At 38.6% G+C, this 19,517-nt stretch overlaps 2 protein-coding genes across 6 annotated transcripts; both read left to right on the forward strand.

The window, feature by feature from the left end:
- The first annotated feature begins 730 nt into the window (after positions 1-730).
- On the forward strand, positions 731-8,890 carry LOC130176874 (cAMP-dependent protein kinase type II-beta regulatory subunit). 2 transcript variants are annotated; one of them, XM_056388270.1, is made up of 11 exons: positions 732-1,226; positions 2,383-2,418; positions 3,930-3,982; positions 4,127-4,210; positions 4,472-4,578; positions 4,787-4,940; positions 6,745-6,846; positions 6,937-7,011; positions 7,150-7,218; positions 7,341-7,476; positions 7,605-8,890. In XM_056388270.1, the coding sequence occupies exons 1-11, from the start codon at positions 962-964 to the stop codon at positions 7,736-7,738; spliced, it is 1,215 nt and encodes a 404-aa protein (XP_056244245.1). In that variant the 5' UTR covers positions 732-961; the 3' UTR covers positions 7,739-8,890. The 2 variants fall into 2 exon arrangements, with proteins under 2 accessions (XP_056244246.1, XP_056244245.1); XM_056388271.1 differs by lacking the exon at positions 2,383-2,418 and having other exon boundaries at positions 731-1,226.
- Positions 8,891-9,528: 638 nt separating this feature from the next.
- Positions 9,529-17,788, forward strand: hbp1 (HMG-box transcription factor 1). 4 transcript variants are annotated; one of them, XM_056387271.1, is made up of 11 exons: positions 9,529-9,575; positions 10,889-11,069; positions 11,157-11,337; positions 12,206-12,326; positions 12,478-12,592; positions 13,214-13,332; positions 13,711-13,867; positions 13,981-14,125; positions 14,657-14,944; positions 16,295-16,436; positions 16,585-17,788. In XM_056387271.1, the coding sequence occupies exons 2-11, from the start codon at positions 10,997-10,999 to the stop codon at positions 16,600-16,602; spliced, it is 1,359 nt and encodes a 452-aa protein (XP_056243246.1). In that variant the 5' UTR covers positions 9,529-9,575; positions 10,889-10,996; the 3' UTR covers positions 16,603-17,788. The 4 variants fall into 4 exon arrangements, with proteins under 4 accessions (XP_056243246.1, XP_056243249.1, XP_056243248.1 ...); XM_056387274.1 differs by having other exon boundaries at positions 9,565-9,615; XM_056387273.1 differs by lacking the exon at positions 9,529-9,575 and adding an exon at positions 9,718-10,175.
- Positions 17,789-19,517: the final 1,729 nt, after the last annotated feature.

Consider the following 19,517-nt stretch of genomic DNA (forward strand, 5'->3'; position numbering starts at 1 on the left):
CACAATCTGCCTGGGAGCCACAATGTTCTGAAAGGTCCCGTGACACTAAAATATGCATCAGATTTATCTTTTTTTTTCTCTCTCTGGAATAACAAACCGGGTCCAAACTCCCAGTGCTATCAAAGGGATAGTCCCTCTATGATGAGCCTTTGCCTCAAGGCTATTAATTAGTTAATGAATTTAATTAATAATAGCTGGAGTTACAATGTGAATGCAAGACTGTGTTTCACTCTTCTTCCAGAACATTGCAGCTGTTTTCATTTTCACCTGTTTGATCCCATTATAAATTAATCATATACAGTAGATCACATGGCTATATTGATTTTTCTGAATTTCCTGTTTATTAATATGATATAGAACAGCTTCATATTTGTATTAATTATGTTTTTTTTAATTTCATATGCCTATTTTATATCATTATCATTATTTAAAGGTGTTGTGAGGCATTTACTGTGGGCCTGTGTGAATAAACACAGTAGATTAAAAAACGAGCATGGCCACAGAACATGACATGTAAAACTCACTGGACAACACAAATGATATGGACAACTTCTATCTCTTCTCATCTCTCTCAGTGCAAACCGAGCTCTGACTGATCTTCCCGAGGGTTTCTCTTTCTCATCATTTGTATTTTGCGACTGACTGCAGTTTCTGCGCTGCTGCTGCTGCTGCTGCTCATACGCAATCCCTGGATAGGTGGTTGCCATGGATTCCTGGGTCACATGCGTGGGTTTCCTGTAGCCAGAAGCAGCAGAAGATGCTTGGACCAAAAATCCAGAGCCATTTTCATTCAAGGAAAAGAGAGGATCCGCTGTTGATGGCTTGCTGACTGGGTGGCCTGACTACACTCGTCTGCTAATTTAAGGCTTTTTAAGAAAAAAAAAATCCTATCCGTGAGCGTTTGATCGTTTCAAATTCGCAGCAAACCGGTTTAGTCCACATTCATAGACTGATAACAGGAATGAGTATAGAAATTCCTGAAGGACTGACGGAGCTGTTACAGAGCTTTACCGTGGAAGTTTTGAGGAATCAGCCCAGGGATTTGCTCGAGTTTGCGTTACAGTACTTCACCCAGCTGAAGGACAGTGAGACCAAAGAGGCCTCATTTGGCAATGACCAAAATTCGGCCCCAAGACCTGGAAAAGCGGTCAATTTCATTGACGAAGCCATGCAGATCGATTCGGAAAACGGAGAGGAGGACGACGACGATGACGAGGAATTCATAGGTAGGCTTATAGATTTACAATGTGTCAGGAAGATACCGAATGTGAATGTGGATGACCTTAATTTAATGTGAATAGTGAGCGTGTATGGCTGTGTGCGCGGCTCCTGCTCCGTGGAAGACGCTAAGGAACACATTGAGCGCAGTGATGCTCCAGCGCTCGCCACCTTGCATCCACCACGGCTCTGTCATTGGCCATATATGGTCACGGAGGCTGAATGATGCTTAATGAACATGTCTTGCTCTTCATCTGTGCAGACACGTTTTTGTTACAATGACAACGTTAAAAAAAAAAAAAAAAAACAGCAGCTGCAGAATCAAGGGACTGTGTGTGTGTGTATGTGTGTGTGTGTGTTTTTAAACAGACCCTGCACCTCTATAGGTCGTCTGAATATTTTCTGTTCCATCCGCAGGCCAGATGGGCCTACCCTGTTCATGTATCAAAAATATGACAAAGCACATAAAGATAGAAAACTGAAGCTCTGCTGTGATGTAAGCAACAGAAACCCTGACTGTGACTGCCCAGGATTCATTTGTTCTTCCTAAACTGCGGTCATATTTAACACAATGGCCAGTGCTGGATTGCCATAAGGTGCAGCAAGTAGCATAGCAACCCAGAGCTCTGACACAGCATCCCAATGAGTGGTGGGGTCTACAAGGCTGGATGCAATGATTACATAAGGACTCTATATTCAATCATTAAACTAACTATTGTTGTATTTTTAGTTCTTCATCATGCACCATCACACCTCTAGTGTCTTGTCTTAATGATATTTCAATGAGCCTCCTCCTTGGACAACACTGGCTGGCAGCCTATTAATGGGTGAGACCTCCTATCTAATGTATATTTCATACCGAGCTATTGTGTCTGAGCTTGGCACTTTTTGCTGTGTTTTACATTTAAATTTTTTTCTCATTTAAATTTGATTGAAAGAGGCAAAACGCACTTCAAAGCAGCTGGCCTTATTCAGGTTTTAACCAAATGAATATGGATCCTTAATGAGCACAGGGCTGGGTATACTCTGCCACACATGTGCCCCCACAGATGGAGAAAACTAGAGCATTAACTTCATCCTCTCCAGTTATAATTGAGTTACTGTAAGACAGATTCACTTCATGATGAAATCTAACATGTTAATATATTCTTTATGCTTTTGTAGCCCCGGTAATAAACAGATTCATCAGAAGAGCATCAGGTGAGTTGTCATTCACCTCCTGTTTAAGCCGGCTGTTAAAAGCCTGTTTCATCGAGAGAAAAACTCTGGACAGTGTCAGTGCTGGAAATATATAAAACTTGTTTGACATATAAGCACTGAGACTGCGTCAGATTTGCTCCAGTACAAGCAATATTGAAGTATTTTTCCATCTGTCTTTTCTCGCTGTCTTCAGTTGATTGTAATAATGCTGATTTATTAGTTTGTGAAACCACTTTGTCTGGAGCCAGGTTAATAATGTCATTGAGTGATGTGGGTGGGAAGATCCAGACAAGTATTACTACTAATAATAATCTCTTGCTCATGGTAATAGTAAGGTCATAGCTTCACAAAAGTATCTTTGCTGTATTAGGACTGATGGTGGGATGTTTGAATGGAAAGTATGAGCAAGTAACACTTAAAGCTTGATTGATTTCTTACCTTATATCACTTCAGGATGGGAAATGAACATCCGCTGCATAGGACACAACAATGGCTAAAACGTGGACTAAAAATTAAGCCAAAGAAATATATAGGCTACTTGTATAAAAATAAAAACTGATTAAACAGAGTATTGATACTGGAATGTAGATATTTTAAGGTTTCAGGGGTTTTTAAGCAACATGTTTTTTTGTTTTTTCAGAATCAACATAAATGTTCCCACATTTATGAACCGAAACATAAGGCATAATTCAACTCGAGTCTACATGATGTCAGATTCGCTCAAATAACGTTTTGTTATCTGTTATCTTGCAGTTAAAACAGAAAGGAAATGTGCCACTACAATCACTGCATCCCTCCAACCCCACCCAAAATCCCCACACACAAAGAAAAGATGTGTTTATTGAATGATTTTTTTGCGTGAAATGAAAGTGAATCATCCCTGGGTTTCGACTTTCGTCGTTTGACTAGGATGAGAGCTGTGCTGCTGGACCACTTGAATATGATTTTTGTTTCAAGATTATGTTTTTGGTCATTTTTTTGTCTTTGTTTGATAGTGGTGGAGAGAGAGAGAGAGAGAGAGAGAGAGAGAGAGCGAAGTATGACATGTAATAAGGGTTCAATGCCCATGAACTGACACTGTGGACATTACAGTTATGTGGTATACACCTTAGGCTTGCCTCTGTGTTTGTCTACAGTCTCTTTTATCCCCAAAGCATGGGGTTTATTGAAAAAGCAAAGACCTCATAGACCTTAAACAGGCATTAAACTTGCCATATGAACAACATCTTGAACAACAGGCTGCAACAGCCAATCAACAAATGATTCAAATTACAAACAATTACACTGTCAATAACTGATAAAATAAGACAAGCAATATGACTTGAAATCCATAGAATACAATAAAACCCAGCAGTACAATTTACTGGATCCACTGCACAAAATAAAAATTTATCAACAAGAGAAATCAAATGTGGGAGCGGGGACAGAAATGTAAAGTTTTTTTTTTTTTTTTTATCTACTGTCTGGTAGTGACTGAACAGTTCATTCATTTGTTGAACTCTGTCATGCAGTGTGTGCTGAGGCATTCAATCCTGATGAAGATGAGGAGGATAAAGAGCCAAGGGTAGGCTGTGCCACAATTATCTAGTTTGTATTTTCCATTGAGTGTGACTGTAGCTCTGAATCTGAATAAAATGGTGAGCAATATGACTTGTTCTATGTAATCTACCTCAGGGCCACATCACAGGTGTGTTTTTTTATTTTGCAGGTCACCCACCCAAAAACAGATGAGCAGAGACAGAGACTACAGGAAGCATGTAGGGACATTCTTCTGTTCAAGAATTTGGATCCGGTGAGTGGATTATTCAGTAAACCCTCTGTGCTCCTCTGGTTTCTGCTCTGCCATCTCTTAAATTGCACAAAGGAGAACAAGGCCTGAGGCCAGCAGCTTTTTGCCACAGCTCAGTGCACTATGCATGGTTTTTAAAGATGGTTATTTTTAAGTAGCTGAAACAGCACGCTTGAGTTGATTCTACATGATAGTTTCAACATGTGAGGTTCAAATAAGTTACTGGGTCTTTTTTGTTAAACGCTGCTGTTCTGTACCATACAGGAAGAGATGTCTCAGGTGCTGGATGCCATGTTTGAGAAGTTCTGCACAGAGGGGGAGCACATCATTGATCAAGATGATGACGGGGATAATTTTTATGTTATTGAAAGGTAAATTCTCACATGATTACATACTTTTATCCTGAATCAAATTACTGATTGTGAAATAAATTGTTATGAAACTGAATATATTTATAAAAAAATGCTGTAAAATCAATGCTTCTTGCTGACTGAAGATTTCAGGAGACACCAATATGGCTGACGTGTTTATATTTTCTCTGATTTGCGATTTTTTTTTTTCCTTTGTTTTTTCATTCAGTGGGACGTTTAACATTTTCGTGAAGGTTGATGGCACAGAGAAGATGGTAGGCTGCTATGACAACAGAGGCAGCTTTGGAGAGCTAGCGTTGATGTACAACACCCCCAGGGCAGCCACAATAATCGCCATCTCGCCTGGAGCCCTTTGGTGCCTAGTGAGTATACCACGAAATCATCATGCAAGAGCACGGTTGGCCCCGTGCTCAGGTTTTTATAACAGGCGGTTCTGTCAGTTGTCGGGATTTAAACATCCAGGTTGTTTGTGACAGTGTTGGTACCTGGTGTCATAAGGGAGATCACTTCGTGTGACTGACACAACATACTAAAAGTGAATGCAACTAAAAGTGAGAGAGCACTAATCATGCGGCTGGAAATGATTATATATCTTCTTTTTTTTAAAGTATATTTTTTGGGCTTTTTATGCCTTTATTTGTCAGTATAGTGGAGAGAGACAGGAAACGGGGAGGCAGAGAGAGGGGGAATGACATGCAGCGAAGGGCCGTCCGATGCGGGATTAGAACCGGGGCCAACTGCAGCGAGGACTCTAGCCTCTACACATGGGGCGCCTGCTTAGACCACTACGCCACACGACGCCCCTGATTATATATCTTCTTAATTCATATATTGAAGCATATAATGAACGTACAAACTGAATATGAAAAAACTATATTCATGAATGTTAATACAGGTGTCTTACAAAAAACATTTTGAAGCCCATTCAGAAAGCTCTGCCATCAGATCAGTATAGATAAACAGGGCTAAACTTGTCTCTTTTATCAAGTATGCACTTCAGATGAACTCAGGCAGCTGAGTTAAGAGGTTATAAATGATCCAAATATGAAAAGTGGGGCTGCCAGCACTATCATAGAGCATAATTATGATTTTTTGAGTTTCAATTTATTGGTATTTTTCCTAAACAACATCCAGCTATTTCATGAATCGTATCCAGAACAGCTGTCTTGAATATTCAGTTGCTACTTGATCTCTTTCTGTGAAGCAGCTTCTTTATTAATGACTCAGTGAGGGTCGTGTCCTTAAACTGTGGGTAACAGCTTTGTTATGTCATCGCTGCGCAGACTGGGCAGGTTGCAGCTGTATCCCCCGTCGACCTGCGCACTTGTACTGAGTGTTTGAGTCTGTGAACAAGCAGCCAGCTCTGTTCAACTAACAATCCCCTTAAGGTCGAGGAGGGATAGCACTGCTGAGGGGCTTCTCTGCAAACAGCAGACTATTGTAACAGCTGTGATTAGAGTCTGATTTATGCCTGGGATTAAAGTGAACGGTAATTCAGTGGTAGCCTGATAGTATATTAAATCTACAGTACTCTGAATTCTATGGCCAAGGACTGACTTTACTGGCCATGTTGTCATGTTTGGGTGGGAATGTTTTTGTTTTGCCTGCTAGAGGGCGCCCTAAGCAGTACAGCATGTAATCATCTACCATGTTGCTGGCCATTATATGTGTCAAAACTGCATATAATCCTGCTGAAATTACTTACAACCTTGTGAATTATAAAGGTTTATCACTGAAAGAAGCAGGATGACACATGGTTGAAATATCCTGAGTGGTGTTATGGTTCACAGGAGAACTTACTTAAAATCTGGTTTACAGCGACCCCTACTGCAAAATGGTGTTTCATGTCAGTTATTGTTTGGTGAAAGGTGCCCAGAAGAACCTGGAACTGTAGGGAAAATGTAAATGAGTGTCACTGTCCACTCAACCTGAATGCTAGATTGTGCAGGGAAAGCAATCACTTTTGCCATGTATATTTTAATAATCATTATTCTTCTGTAATGTATGGCTCAAGACGAGTCATCGAAAAGGGGGGGGGGGGTATGAAGGACATATACTTACAAATGATTAATGCATGTGTAAAACGTGTAAAAATGTATTTACCTTTTCACTGGGCCTTTAAACACAAACCTGACTTTTTTCCTTTTCTTTAAATCTCTGTTTCAGGATCGTCTGACATTCAGGAGGATCATAGTGAAGAACAATGCCAAGAAGAGGAAGCTGTATGAGGCATTCATTGAAACGCTACCACTGCTTACATCATTAGAGGTTTGGAGATTAGGCTTTTCCCTCATGCCTTAAAAAACTGCAGTATTTATCTACAGCAAAAAACATTGTCAACCATCTTTTCATCCACAGCTCTCAGAGAGAATGAAGGTTGTAGATGTGCTATCCACCAGGGTGTACAGTGATTCACAGCAGATTATTGCTCAGGTGATGAGTCTCTTTGTATGTTCTATTCGTGGATTGGTCTTCTCACTTTCTGTTTCAGGAGAGCATTTATGTAAACAGGGTCACCTACTTTTCTTTTTTAAAGATTATTTACTATTGCTTTAATGCTTTGTGTTACAGGGTGATTTAGCAGATTGCTTCTACATTGTTGAGTCTGGCCAAGTTAGAATCACCATGAAAAGAAGCAGGGTATGTTTGATCTGTCTCCCTTTTAATTTCTAAGAGTCAAAAACCTTCTGACTAAAAAAAAAAAAAAAAAAAATCTGTGGTGTTTTCTGGTATGTTATTGTGTGATTTTTTTTTCTTACCAGACGAAAAAAGACCAAGAGGAAGAGGAGGTGGATATTGCCACATGCTCTAGGGGCCAGTATTTTGGAGAGTTGGCGCTTGTCACAAACAAGCCTAGAGCTGCTTCGGCATATGCTGTGGGGAGTGTCAAATGCCTGGGTACATTTTGTGCAATTTTGTAATCATTCATACATTGAGTCCAACCTGTAAATCTTCCAGTATACCACTTGTTACTTTACGCTACTCACTTTCCTTCTGCTCTTTTTGGTTTTTGTTTTGTTTTTCAGTGATGGATGTTCAAGCCTTCGAGAGATTGCTGGGCCCGTGCATGGACATCATGAAGAGAAATATTGCAAACTATGAGGAGCAGCTGGTCACCCTGTTTGGAAGTAGCCCTGAGATTGAGCAGCAAACTGCATGAGACGGCTCCAATGGACCATAAATAGGTGGATGAAAAATAAAAGGCTTGTATGGATGTTTTCCCCCATAACTACTTAAAAGGCTTTTCTTACAAGAAATGTGAATACCCACTACAATATTTGTGTATCAGATAAATAAACCAGAGTACAGATTCCCATATGAGATAAAGTTCATTCTAGCAAAGAGTGTTATGACTAAAGTAAGCCAAAGCAGAATTGCTTAAAGCTTGATTAAATTAGATTTATCACGACTTTCACCTTAAAGATGTAAGTGTACATTTTACTTGCCAGTGTCAGATGCATTATTTGTCTGTATACTGAACACTTTTGTTAATTCTCACCTTTTCTCCACAGTGTTCTAGTTATACGTACAGTATAATATTGTTTGTAAATTTCTAAACATTGTTTGTTAAAACCAGATGCCAAAGCTAATTTCTTACTGGAAAATTGTGAGCAAATATGTCACATTCTCTTGTCATTTTTTTGGCAAGAGCACTAACACTAGCAGCATGAGGCGCACTGGTACAAGAGCGCCCCGACATGAGAAAAGATAAACAAATTGTAAAGGAAGTTGATTTGATTCTGTGTTTGAATAACATCTTTCACATTTTGATCACAGCAGAATGTAGACTTGGCCATACTTTAACATTTTTGCAAAATGCATTTTTGTTTATCATAAGATTTAATCCCTTGAATACGTGTTCATAAACTGTATATCATTGTTGGTAAGTGTGTGTGGCTGTTAGCCTAATATTATGCTTTTTCAAAAAATAAAAATAAAAAATAAAAATAGTTTTGTAAGAATATACAACACATACAACACATTGCTGTACAATTTGAAAATGAGTATTTACTGTTATTATATAGGCCCACCTTTAATTTAATAAGTCGCCCCACTAGACTGTAGTCATTATAGGCAATGTCTTGACACAAATGATTTTCCTGTGTTTTAATGTCAAATTTAAGTCATACTGTTGTGTCGGTGAAACATATATTATGATTATGACATCCATTATTGCTGTCTACCTCTGCCAACAACTTATACTGTTTGGAAACACATATTCTGATGTCCCATCTCAACAGGAATTTAATGTGGGTCCTCTCTCTCTCTCTCTCTCTCTCTCTCTCTCTCTCTCTCTCCTTCCTCTCTCTTTTTAAAATCAATAATTGAAGTCTTCTGTATTTTGTCTGTGGTTTACTGCAGCTTAAACTGTTTAAAGCTGGTTTAAAATTTAAACATTCTGAATTTATTTCCCCCCTTTGTGCAGGTAGTACTGGTCATTTCTGAGGGCAAACCCATAATACTGGCTGAAAGTACTGTATGTTTCACTTTTCATGTCAATAAAGAACATTTTTTTTTCTATTTTTCGTGTCACATACATGTTTGTTACAATAAAGAAATAGTACAAGATCAAACCTTTTCATTCACAATTCACTCACTTATCATTAATTCATTCTATATCCATACAACCATTCACTTGATCTTGTAGTACTAAGTTAAAGCGATTTAATTACAAGTGTAAACAAAATCTAGAATGCAATGTGTGCAAGTACATTTTGCTGTACGTGCAACATTGCAGATAAAAAATAACCATGTATTGTTCCTGTTATTGCCAATCAGCTGTTACTGGGTAGTAACAGGCATGTACTTTCATCCAATGATACGATGATCAACAAACTTCACCCCACCTTCTATATTTTTCTCAACAGTATCGACCAATAGAATACCCGGATTTTTGTTATTGGCGTTCGTATTCACCAATAGGAGGCGTCCTCTGAAACCATTCATTCCCACCCTTCGAGTGAATGCCAGAGAGTTTCTTGATGGCGACAGGTCTGGTAAGTGGGAAGTTGTCCACTTTTTTCGAAGAAATAAAAGGTTCGAAATCATTTTTAACTTGTGCGTTATGTGATCCGTGTCTTTGCAATTCTTAGGCGTTATTTTAGTAGGGTTGTCACACGCTTATTTGATGTCGAATCACAGGTTGTGCTCGACAATGTTTTTTTCGCTGTGACGCTTGTTGTTTTGGTGTTAACAAACCCTCCCGACAGCAGTTTTGTATACAAAAATAACTCATGCAGTCGGTAAAATGTGCTCTGATTTGCGTGGAAATGTTGTTAAAAGGCTTCTGGAGGGTTTTGTGTCATTCATTTTAAACGGGGCAGAGAGGTTGCGTCATGCCTCAACTTGTTGACATTCTTTTGTTTACAGTGTTAGACCCGACAGCCTCTGGGTTTGAGCTGAGGACACTGGTGCTGCTTTTGAGGAGTGGGAAAACAGCAGGCCTGGGTTTCAGACGCTCTTTTTGGACACGATATTACTTAAGAAAACGTTTTATTAACGGCATGTTACTGCTACATCCGCGTTTAAGAAGTCGAGGCGACGGTTAGCCCGACCGTGCAGCGACCGTTGATCGGTTGTCAGAACGCAAAATGACGGTTAGTTCTTCCTTTTTAAGTAATGTATTTGATACTCAGAGGTTCTTTTAAATGTTTAAACGTTTTTTTTTACGTTGCATGTCTTCAAACACCAAATAATTTTCTAATAGGCGTAACATGTTTACTCTTTCATTAATATTCCTTCACATTTATTTTCAACTTCGTGTTTTCGAGCCACGAAACTACACTTTAAAGACGAATTTCTGATATTTATCACTTTTGCTACGCAGTTATGAATGAATGAGCTCTGGTGCGCATGCGCCAAATCCTTTTAAGTTTATAAACAAGGCCTCCACGCAGCGGATCACATGACCAGTTACAGAGGTTTACTGTGTCGATTCAGAGACAAAGGATTCCCTAAAGGTTGCCTACCTTTTCCATTATATTCATGCAATACATTATGTTTCTTGTATTGATGAGATGCAGTATGAAATATTATTTTATTTGCTGTTTTCAGAAATATTTGAAAGATAATGTCTATTATGTTAATGCTTTTTATTGCATGGATCCTTTCATAATGCCTAAATGAAACCATAATATTACTGTCCAAAATCCACATACTACCATTCAGTCTTATGTATGCAATTACAATGACTCCATTTTCATTACTTGTGGGTAATAAGAGTAATTGAAACAGCCTTGTAAAACTGTGCTGCATTTTCACTTTGTTCGTGAAAGCTCTAATTTTGTCTTTTGGTTTTGCCAAAAACCAGCTCACGTGGCAGAGGATGATGATGGAAGCTGAGTAAACTGACCTGTACCCAGTTTCAAAAACAATCAAACAAACAAACAAAAAGGGGAAACAGCAGAACATTGTGGGAATGGACGAGTCCTTTGATCCTCTCAAGTGTAACGAAGACCTGCCTTCCTCACCTGGGTGCCACATGGATTATGGTAAAATGCTACACCAGCAAGAAGTCACATTCTATATTTAAGCAGACTGAGCTCTTTTTATGAATATTAATGTTGACCCCTCTTTAGATGACATGCCAGAGCTGCAGGAGGTGGAGGAGGACCAGAGGTCTCCAGGGTTATTTCAGGTTGGAGCAGGAGTGTCTCACCAGGAGCTCAGCTGCTCCCCCAGCACCAACTGGCTTGCTGAGCTGGCCAACATTGCCACCAGTCCTCAAAGCCCTTTGCTTAAGGATGCCCCACATAAGAGGTTAGTAAATATTTAATAGCATGAAAATTAGCTAAATCTAATGATTGCATACATGTGACATAAACACAAAGAGAAGTTAGAAGTTGACAGTGCACGTAATAACATAAGTACACGCTAGTATACCTGGGGGGTATTCCACAAAGCAGGATTAGCAACATAACTAAGAAAGTATGACATCAAACAACCCTGGAAATTTTTTAACATCATTATAACCAAGATGTCACAAAATAAATTTTACAGTGAACCTGGCTAACTAAACTTTTATACAGGATTGCATTCAGCTGCTACATTAAAAATATAGAGTATCACCTATATGTTCACTTATAATCAAGTTCTTTGTTTGTCATGTAATGTAAGAAATTATGCTCATCTCTGACAAATGTATCAGCACTGCAACAGTATTTATTTTTTTAAAATTATATCTTTATTTGGAACGGACAGAAGAGTACATCTACATAGCATCAACAATAAAGCAGAAATAAATGCCATTCCAGTTTTTTGTTTTAAATACAGAAAATGTGCAACATCAGACTCAGGGCTTATAAGCCCAAAGAATGTACAGTCACAAATTGGGGGTCAGACCCTGTTCGATCTATGCAAATCCCACTCTCCTGTAGTAACATAAACTACGTGAGATTGGTGTTAGATTCAAATCAGTGGGAACACAGTTATCTTCTTTAGGCCCATGTTGACAAGTTGCCCAGACTAGATCGCTTAGGGAAAATTCTGATACAGCTGCAACAGTATTTTCTTGGTGTCTTGTAAATCCATGTGGGGTGGGCACTTGTATGCGCATGATACAATAACTAATGAACTAACTATCCAACTAAAAAATAATGTGTATTGATATCATTGTCATTTTTTTCAGATCATCTCCAGTCCACATCTTTGGCAACAGTAATAGTTTACATTCCTACGCCCGGCCCCCATTAGCCAGTAGTGCACCCAACCCGTCCAGAGGCCACCTTAGGGAGCGCAGGCGTGTCAGGGTAACTTTTCACTTCCAGCCTCTGAAAACCCAAGAATCATCCATTCCTGTAGAATCAGTGATTATTTCCAAGTAAATTCTGTATAACATGCAAGCTGAAATTGTTTATTTTACTGATGTCATTATAAGATGTTTTTTATTATCTGCGACAGGCTAGCAGTGAGTCGGAGTCTGGAGTTTTCTCAATGTCCTCATCCTTTTCTGATGATGAAGACATGGCCTGGTCCCACTCCTGGCCCTCCACAGCCTGGCATTGCTTCCTCAAAGGTGCAAAAATACACACACAGCATATGCATCCACCAGTGCACATACATGCATTTACACCTCACCTTTTTCACACACATTGAAGTTAACTCTTAACTTTTCTAAGAATTTCTGAGAGAAAATAAAGGTTTTGACAAGTATGCCTCATAGCTTAAAGGCACAATCCCCAGTCTAGTGTAAACATGTACTCCCCATTAGAAAACAGTAGTAATTCATGAATGTTTTCAAAAATTCGTTAATGTTTACATCAGTAAGATTTAAAAATCAATTGTGATTGTGAGAAAAAGTATACCTGTAATGATTAAAAAAAAAAAAACTAACTACTGATTGGACTTAAGCTGCTCTGGCCTTAAACTCTGCTGATGACAACCAGACATGCAATCAAGGCTGTTTTGGACAGGAGCTGTAGAGGTGCTGACACTAATCTCTTGTTTACACTTTTCTGAAAGGATCCTCCCATCACAATTTTCTGAGCTAGGATGAGCAAGACTCAGACAATTTTAAAGAAATCCTGACCTCTTGTGTCCAAACAGCAGCATTGCACCCACTTTCCTGCATTCTCTTATAAATATCATTTGACATCTGCTTTTTTTCATCATGTTGCATTGTTGCGTTGATATTCAGGAACTCGCCTGCGCTTCCATCGAGGTCCTAATGTAGAGTGGCAGGAAGCAGATGAACTCCGGGATTCAGATGATGACTCGGATGATGAAACCATGATGCCATCCTCCTCCTCTTTTAAGGTTAGGCAATTGATAGTGACTTCAGTATGTCTTAAAATATTTAATAACAGTTTGCTATACTATGGAAAACCTTCCATCTACCTTATGTTCAGTATTGTTGCATTGTTGACTGTATGAGTGACACATTCCGGTTGTCTTTGGTTGTCAGTGGCTTGGAATGGCCACAAGGTGGCAGGCTAACAGTAAGTGAGTAAATGAGTGCATGAATTTATAAACATTCTTGCAGATTTTTTAGTGGTGATGTACTTGTTCAGAATGGGAACCTTTTAAACTTTTCAGGCACCAAAAATTAGTTCCTTCAACTTTAGTGTTGGGTTCATTTAGCTCAACTTGTGGGTGAGTAAAGACTTCTCTTATTGGCCTTTGCTTTATTTTCAGAGATACGGTTCAGAGGGGCTGAAGTTGGTGAGCCATGAAGAGACAGTATCTTTTGGCCAGGCAGTTCTTAAACTGACGTTTGACCCTGGTTCACCTGATGACGGTCTTTTAACAGCTGAATGCCGACTAGATCACCCATTTTTTGTAAAAAATAAAGGTAAATTAACAGCTTTATTTCCTGCTCCTGCAGTATATAAAAATATACTGCTGATATACTGCAAAAGGACAATAGGTTATGCTTATCTGTAATTTACCATTTGTCCTCTTCAGGGTGGTCTTCCTTTTATCCAAGCCTTACTGTGGTGCACCATGGGATCCCTTGCTACGAGATGCAGCTTGGGGATGTGTGCCTGCCACCAAACCACCCAGATGCCATTAACTGTGATGACTCAGTCGTCTTTGACACTTTCAGAAGGTACACTCTTCTAAATAATGTGTTCTTAGTTTATTGAAGAGACCTGAGCGTGAGTCATCATCAGAGGAGCAGAGTGTTTTTAATCTACCTGTTTTGCTTATGATGATCACTGTCTAACACACACACACACACACACACACACACACACCTCAAAGACACGGTTCTATAATCCACATCTTAGCCAGTGCTTAGCTTATAGCTGTCTTGTACAGTTCACTAAAGCCGTCTAATCACCCTTAACATCAAAGTATAAAACACTGCACAGGGAAAGTGAAATCTTTCCTTTATATAACTTCAAGTAAACAAAAAATAAAGATAGAAATATGAATCATAAACACAATAATTAGTTTATAAATATGATTTATTCCTTATATAGCATATTTACAATCATTTACAATGTTCAGTTCTTTACAGCAAATGAAAACTAAAAAGTATATGTTGCAGTGCAGAGGAACTGTAAAATGACAAGGTGAAATTTTTAGATACTTTTGCAGTGTAAAAATGTCTGTTTTCTTTCCTTCCTCCCTGCAGTTATGACTTCACCCCCCTAGATTCCTCAGCAGTGTATGTTCTCAGCAGCATGGCTCGTCAGCGCAGGACCTCCCTGTCCAGCGGCGGTGCCGTCAGTCCAGACTGTGATAAACTTGAGCGCTCCAGCTCCCCACAATCCTCAAGTAGCAAATCAAACAGGAGCCACACCTCAGGGACAACCAGCAGTGCCACGCCTACAAAATGCAAGCGGCCAATGAATGCCTTCATGCTCTTTGCCAAGAAGTACAGAGTGGAGTACACACAGATGTATCCTGGGAAGGACAACAGGTATGCAAAAAGTCAATAAGATCTGGTGCACTTAATCACACTACCATGTAAATGGCAGCCTTTTTTTGTAAGGCAGAATTGTCTAATGTTTCTTTCACTGTGTCATGTCTTAACATTGATCACTAACATTAGACGTCCATTGAATGAAACCGCCCCACAGTTAAGGTAGTCACATCATATTCCAGTACACAAATATTTTCTCTATCTCCCATCCACCGCTATTGAAACCTGAGTGTGGATAAATTTAAGTATGTGTTTCACTGCAATCTCCAGCCAGCTCCAGCAGATTCACAGGTTAAATTTCACCTTTGTTCAACTCTGAATGACTTGATGTGCTCAGCTGGCCAATAGATACACTGCTGCACAGTGTTTATAAATGGTAAAGTTATTATTCTAGCTTGTTTCATCACCATTTTTAGCACACCATCACACCACTCGACTACAAACTGCAGCATGCGAATCATGACCTTTTTAGGGGCACAGTGCGGTGAAATTTGATTGAACAGAAACATGATGATACTATACTTATTTCCCCTACAAGATGTCATATCATGGTTCCAATGTGGCTAATAAACAAACATTGAAGAGTGCAATCACAAACTAAAAACAGAGTATGAGAGCAATGTTAAAACTGTCAGTACAGACTGTAAGAGAGGTCCTCTCTGCGTTGAAAGTTAATGAGTGTTTTGGGCTACAGATGTCAAGCGGCGAGCTACAGACTAGATGCCCTGTATTGACTTGAAGAATACAAAAAAATTCTACATGGGGACTCTTTGGGACATGCTTTCAATTTTTTAGTAGTGTATAGGTTACGGAAGTGATTTTCTGATACCTGGATCAACCGTGAATGATTGGTGGCTAAACTGAAAGACTAATGGCTCCTTTACGAAGTACCATTTAAGAGTCCACTTATCTCCGAACCAGTGCTGGACCAATTCATTAAGCCAGTCATCTCCCAGCATGTGAGACAGAAGACCTACCTCACTACATCCACTGAAAAATATAGATCATTTTTTATTGTGTTACTTGTCTTTCATTTCAGTGTAGGAGTATCACCAGGCACTGCAGTCTGTGCAATTTCATTTTTGTGTACCATTATGTTCTATATGTTGTTTTTGTAAGTTAATTCTTCATTTAGGAACTGAGGCGTAAGATGTAATGACATGTTTTCATTGTAGATAGCTTTAGGTTCACATCTTGTAAAACATTTATATGTATGCTTTATCCATATTCCATGGACAAAAAGGAAATCGAAAATGGTAGAGCAAAAGAAAGTAAAACAGATTCCATTAAGACAAAAATCAGAAAAAGGTGAGTCTTTCATCTTCTGTCTCTAACCTTTCACTCCAGAGCCATTAGTGTCATCCTGGGTGATAAGTGGAAGAAGATGAAGAGTGAGGAGCGGAGGATGTACACCATGGAGGCCAAAGCTCTGGCTGAGGAGCAGAAAAGACTGAATCCAGACTGCTGGAAACGTAAAAGAACCAACTCAGTAAGGACCAAAGTCACAGAACTATAACATGTAGTCATCCAGATTGTACATACATGATAATGTTAAATTACTGTATGTTAACTCCATTTTTGTTTCATTCACGTGTCCTTCCTGCTGTATACTTACTGTTCATGTCATCTTTCAACAGGGTTCCCAGCAGACCTAGATAATCCCCCAGAATCCCCAGCTGCTGGTGTTTTGGAGTTGAGAGGTGCCGGACAGAGTCTGATGGACCGCTTGATGCCTCTTTGCTCTCCTGTCTTTTTGAGACTCAACTGTGATGCTGAATTCACTTCTTTTTTGTAACCTTGAAACATTATAGAGACAAACCAGAATTATGAACTATAAACAAAACATGTAATCTAGTCACTAACAGTGCATATATTTTCTTATATCTTTAATGTATTATTCCCCTGAAATAAGATAGAATCCTCATTTATTTCAGGTCATTTCATACTCAAGGTTGAGACAAATGAGAGCCTTTGGTGCTATGCTTCAGTGTAGAAGGAGCAGTAAACAACAAGTGTCTATTTATAATTGTAAAAAGGGGAATTTTAGGCAACTTTTCACAGCTGTTCATATTGACTATATTTGTAAAATCCAATATATTGCACAGATTTACCAATCCCTTTCATACATTTTATAATACAGTATATATTCTGTAGCAGATCTATGGCCAACAGTTTGTGATACTGCCCTGCCAAGTCTTCAGATTGTTTTTGCTCAACCACCTGGCCATATGATGAGAAGGCTTTCAGCATGTGGTGGTGGGTTTACAGTCAGTCACAAAGCACTTCAGGCCTTCACTGTAAGTGTTTATTTCTTCTGCACTTTATATAAATATGTAATCTAATCCTATACAGCCATTGTATACTGGTGGAAACCATTTGTATAAAAACAGCTAGTATCTTGATAGTAAGCCATTTGACACAATTATGGCTCAGTAGCCATGTTCTGCTTTCAGGTTGCTAATGAGTTTTAAGTGCTTTGTTCATAATGTACAGGTTTCACAGCCCCAACAACCTCTTGCACAAAATATCCTTGTATCATATTATAAATAATTTTTTTTAAACTTGCATCTTATCCAAGTGTTTGGTTCTTTTTCATAAACTGTAATCACAACCTCTGGGGATGCTTGTCTTTGTGTTTGAATACACATTCATGTTTTTGCCTGTCTTTTATTTTGAATTATTATCAGCTTCCGCCTATGAACACGTGTGTTCTTAAGCAGCACACTGAACCAAGAAAATTTTGCTTGAAGGTTAAAGAGCTATCGATATCCACTGATCTAAATGTCCAACCAGTAAAGCTTGATGTTTCCAGGTGACACAATAAAACACAGCTAAAGTGTGTTTTATTCTTCCGTTTCTCTGCTGCTCTGCCACATCAAAACAATCATACTCATGCTCATGATAATTCACTCTTGGGCTGAATGAGGACAACGATAAAAGTTTTAATTGAATCTTATACTCACTGGAACCCTGGCCTCTTCCTCTGGTGATGAAAAAGGATCTGAAAGAAAATGAAAGAACACATTATCATAAGCTTTTAACTGGAGACTGTTTCCATGGAACATGAGTATTTTCACAAAATATCTGGTGATGCAGTTAAATGTGAAGGGTTTGGTTAATTTGCTTTGCTGCCTGATGCTTGCACAGTCAAAGAAATGATCAAATCAGCTAATAATAATAGTCCATATTATTATCAGTTGAAGACGTAATTTATAATGATAGAGCCAGAGGGCGCCATCACTCCATTTTTGTTTAATGGAAGACATGCCGCTTCTTGATGATAAACATCAACCATCTCAATCCTCTTCTCTCTCAGAGATAATATGATTATAACATCAATATAGAGATGACTGTAAATATATACTATATGGATACTGTATCTGTGGTTTAGGAAACTAGAACATACTGCATGAAAAATAGCAAATGATTTGCTTTTTACCATACGGTAAAACAAACAACCCTCAAATGATTTATGGACTGGGAAGTTATTATTTTGATGTTTATGAATATCTTGAGGGCCTTGCTTGACTGCTAGTAGAAAATGGTTAATCTGAAAGGATGAGATTCATAGCACTGCATGCCTCATGAAATAACAATGATCAACACCCTGCAAGCCTTTTAAGCACAGGAATCTAATTATAGCATATCCATAACAGGTCACTCCAAAATGATCCGACTTGAATACTTCATACAGTATTTGGGGAAATGGAAAGTTTTGTCTGATATTCTTTTGGCTCAAGACTATTCCAATTTTTAAAGGCGAATTGCAGGATACAGTAGCTATGTGATCAGAAATTAAAAGCATTTTTCAAATCTTGTCACAATTTAGTAAATTAAAACCATATGTCACTGTCATAAGAGGCAGATCACTTAATGTGGAAGCAGGATTGTTGATGAACGTTACTGTGTGAGGCAACACAGCATGCTGCTATAAAAGCACGCACATCATTTGTGCCTTCTCACAGTTGATTTTTAATGGCTGCCCCACTGATAGTGGGGCAGATGGGCAAAAAAATGTGCATTTTATGACTAAAGCATGAAAGTTTAAGCATATAATCTACATACCCCAAGGTTTTTCTCAGACGTGGAGGCTATTTGTATCTGACCTCTGGTGACCTTAGGAGGTCATTAACATCAGCATTAAATTTCGTTAAATTTTACGTCACAGTATAGTAAGGCATAAAAACGTCATAGTATAGTAAGGTATAAAAACGTCATAGTATAGTAAGGTATAAAAACGTCATACAATATAGTAAGGCATAAAAACGTCATAGTATAGTAAGGCATAAAAACGTCATAGTATAGTAAGGCATAAAAAAGTCATAGTATAGTACGGCATAAAAACGTCATAGAATATAGTAAGGCATAAAAACGTCATAGTATAGTAACGTATAAAAACGTCATAGTATAGTAAGGCATAAAAACGTCATAGTATAGTAAGGTATAAAAACGTCATACAATATAGTAAGGCATAAAAACGTCATAGTATAGTAAGGCATAAAAACGTCATAGTATAGTAAAGCATAAAAATGTCACAGTATAGTAAGGCATAAAAACGTCATAGTATAGT

The sequence above is a fragment of the Seriola aureovittata genome, chromosome 10 (assembly GCF_021018895.1).
Source record: "Seriola aureovittata isolate HTS-2021-v1 ecotype China chromosome 10, ASM2101889v1, whole genome shotgun sequence".
In the NCBI taxonomy this organism is placed as follows: Eukaryota; Metazoa; Chordata; class Actinopteri; order Carangiformes; family Carangidae; genus Seriola; species Seriola aureovittata.

Bases quoted from the DNA above. Each gene is read 5' to 3' on its own strand.
- LOC130176874 (XM_056388270.1), top strand. From the start codon at position 962: ATGAGTATAGAAATTCCTGAAGGACTGACGGAGCTGTTACAGAGCTTT. The intron at 4,941-6,744 runs GTGAGTATACCA...TCTCTGTTTCAG, and splicing joins CTGGAGCCCTTTGGTGCCTA to GATCGTCTGACATTCAGGAG. The intron at 7,477-7,604 runs GTACATTTTGTG...TTTGTTTTTCAG, and splicing joins GGGGAGTGTCAAATGCCTGG to TGATGGATGTTCAAGCCTTC.
- hbp1 (XM_056387271.1), top strand. From the start codon at position 10,997: ATGGACGAGTCCTTTGATCCTCTCAAGTGTAACGAAGACCTGCCTTCC. The intron at 11,070-11,156 runs GTAAAATGCTAC...ACCCCTCTTTAG, and splicing joins TGGGTGCCACATGGATTATG to ATGACATGCCAGAGCTGCAG. The intron at 14,945-16,294 runs GTATGCAAAAAG...CTTTCACTCCAG, and splicing joins TATCCTGGGAAGGACAACAG to AGCCATTAGTGTCATCCTGG.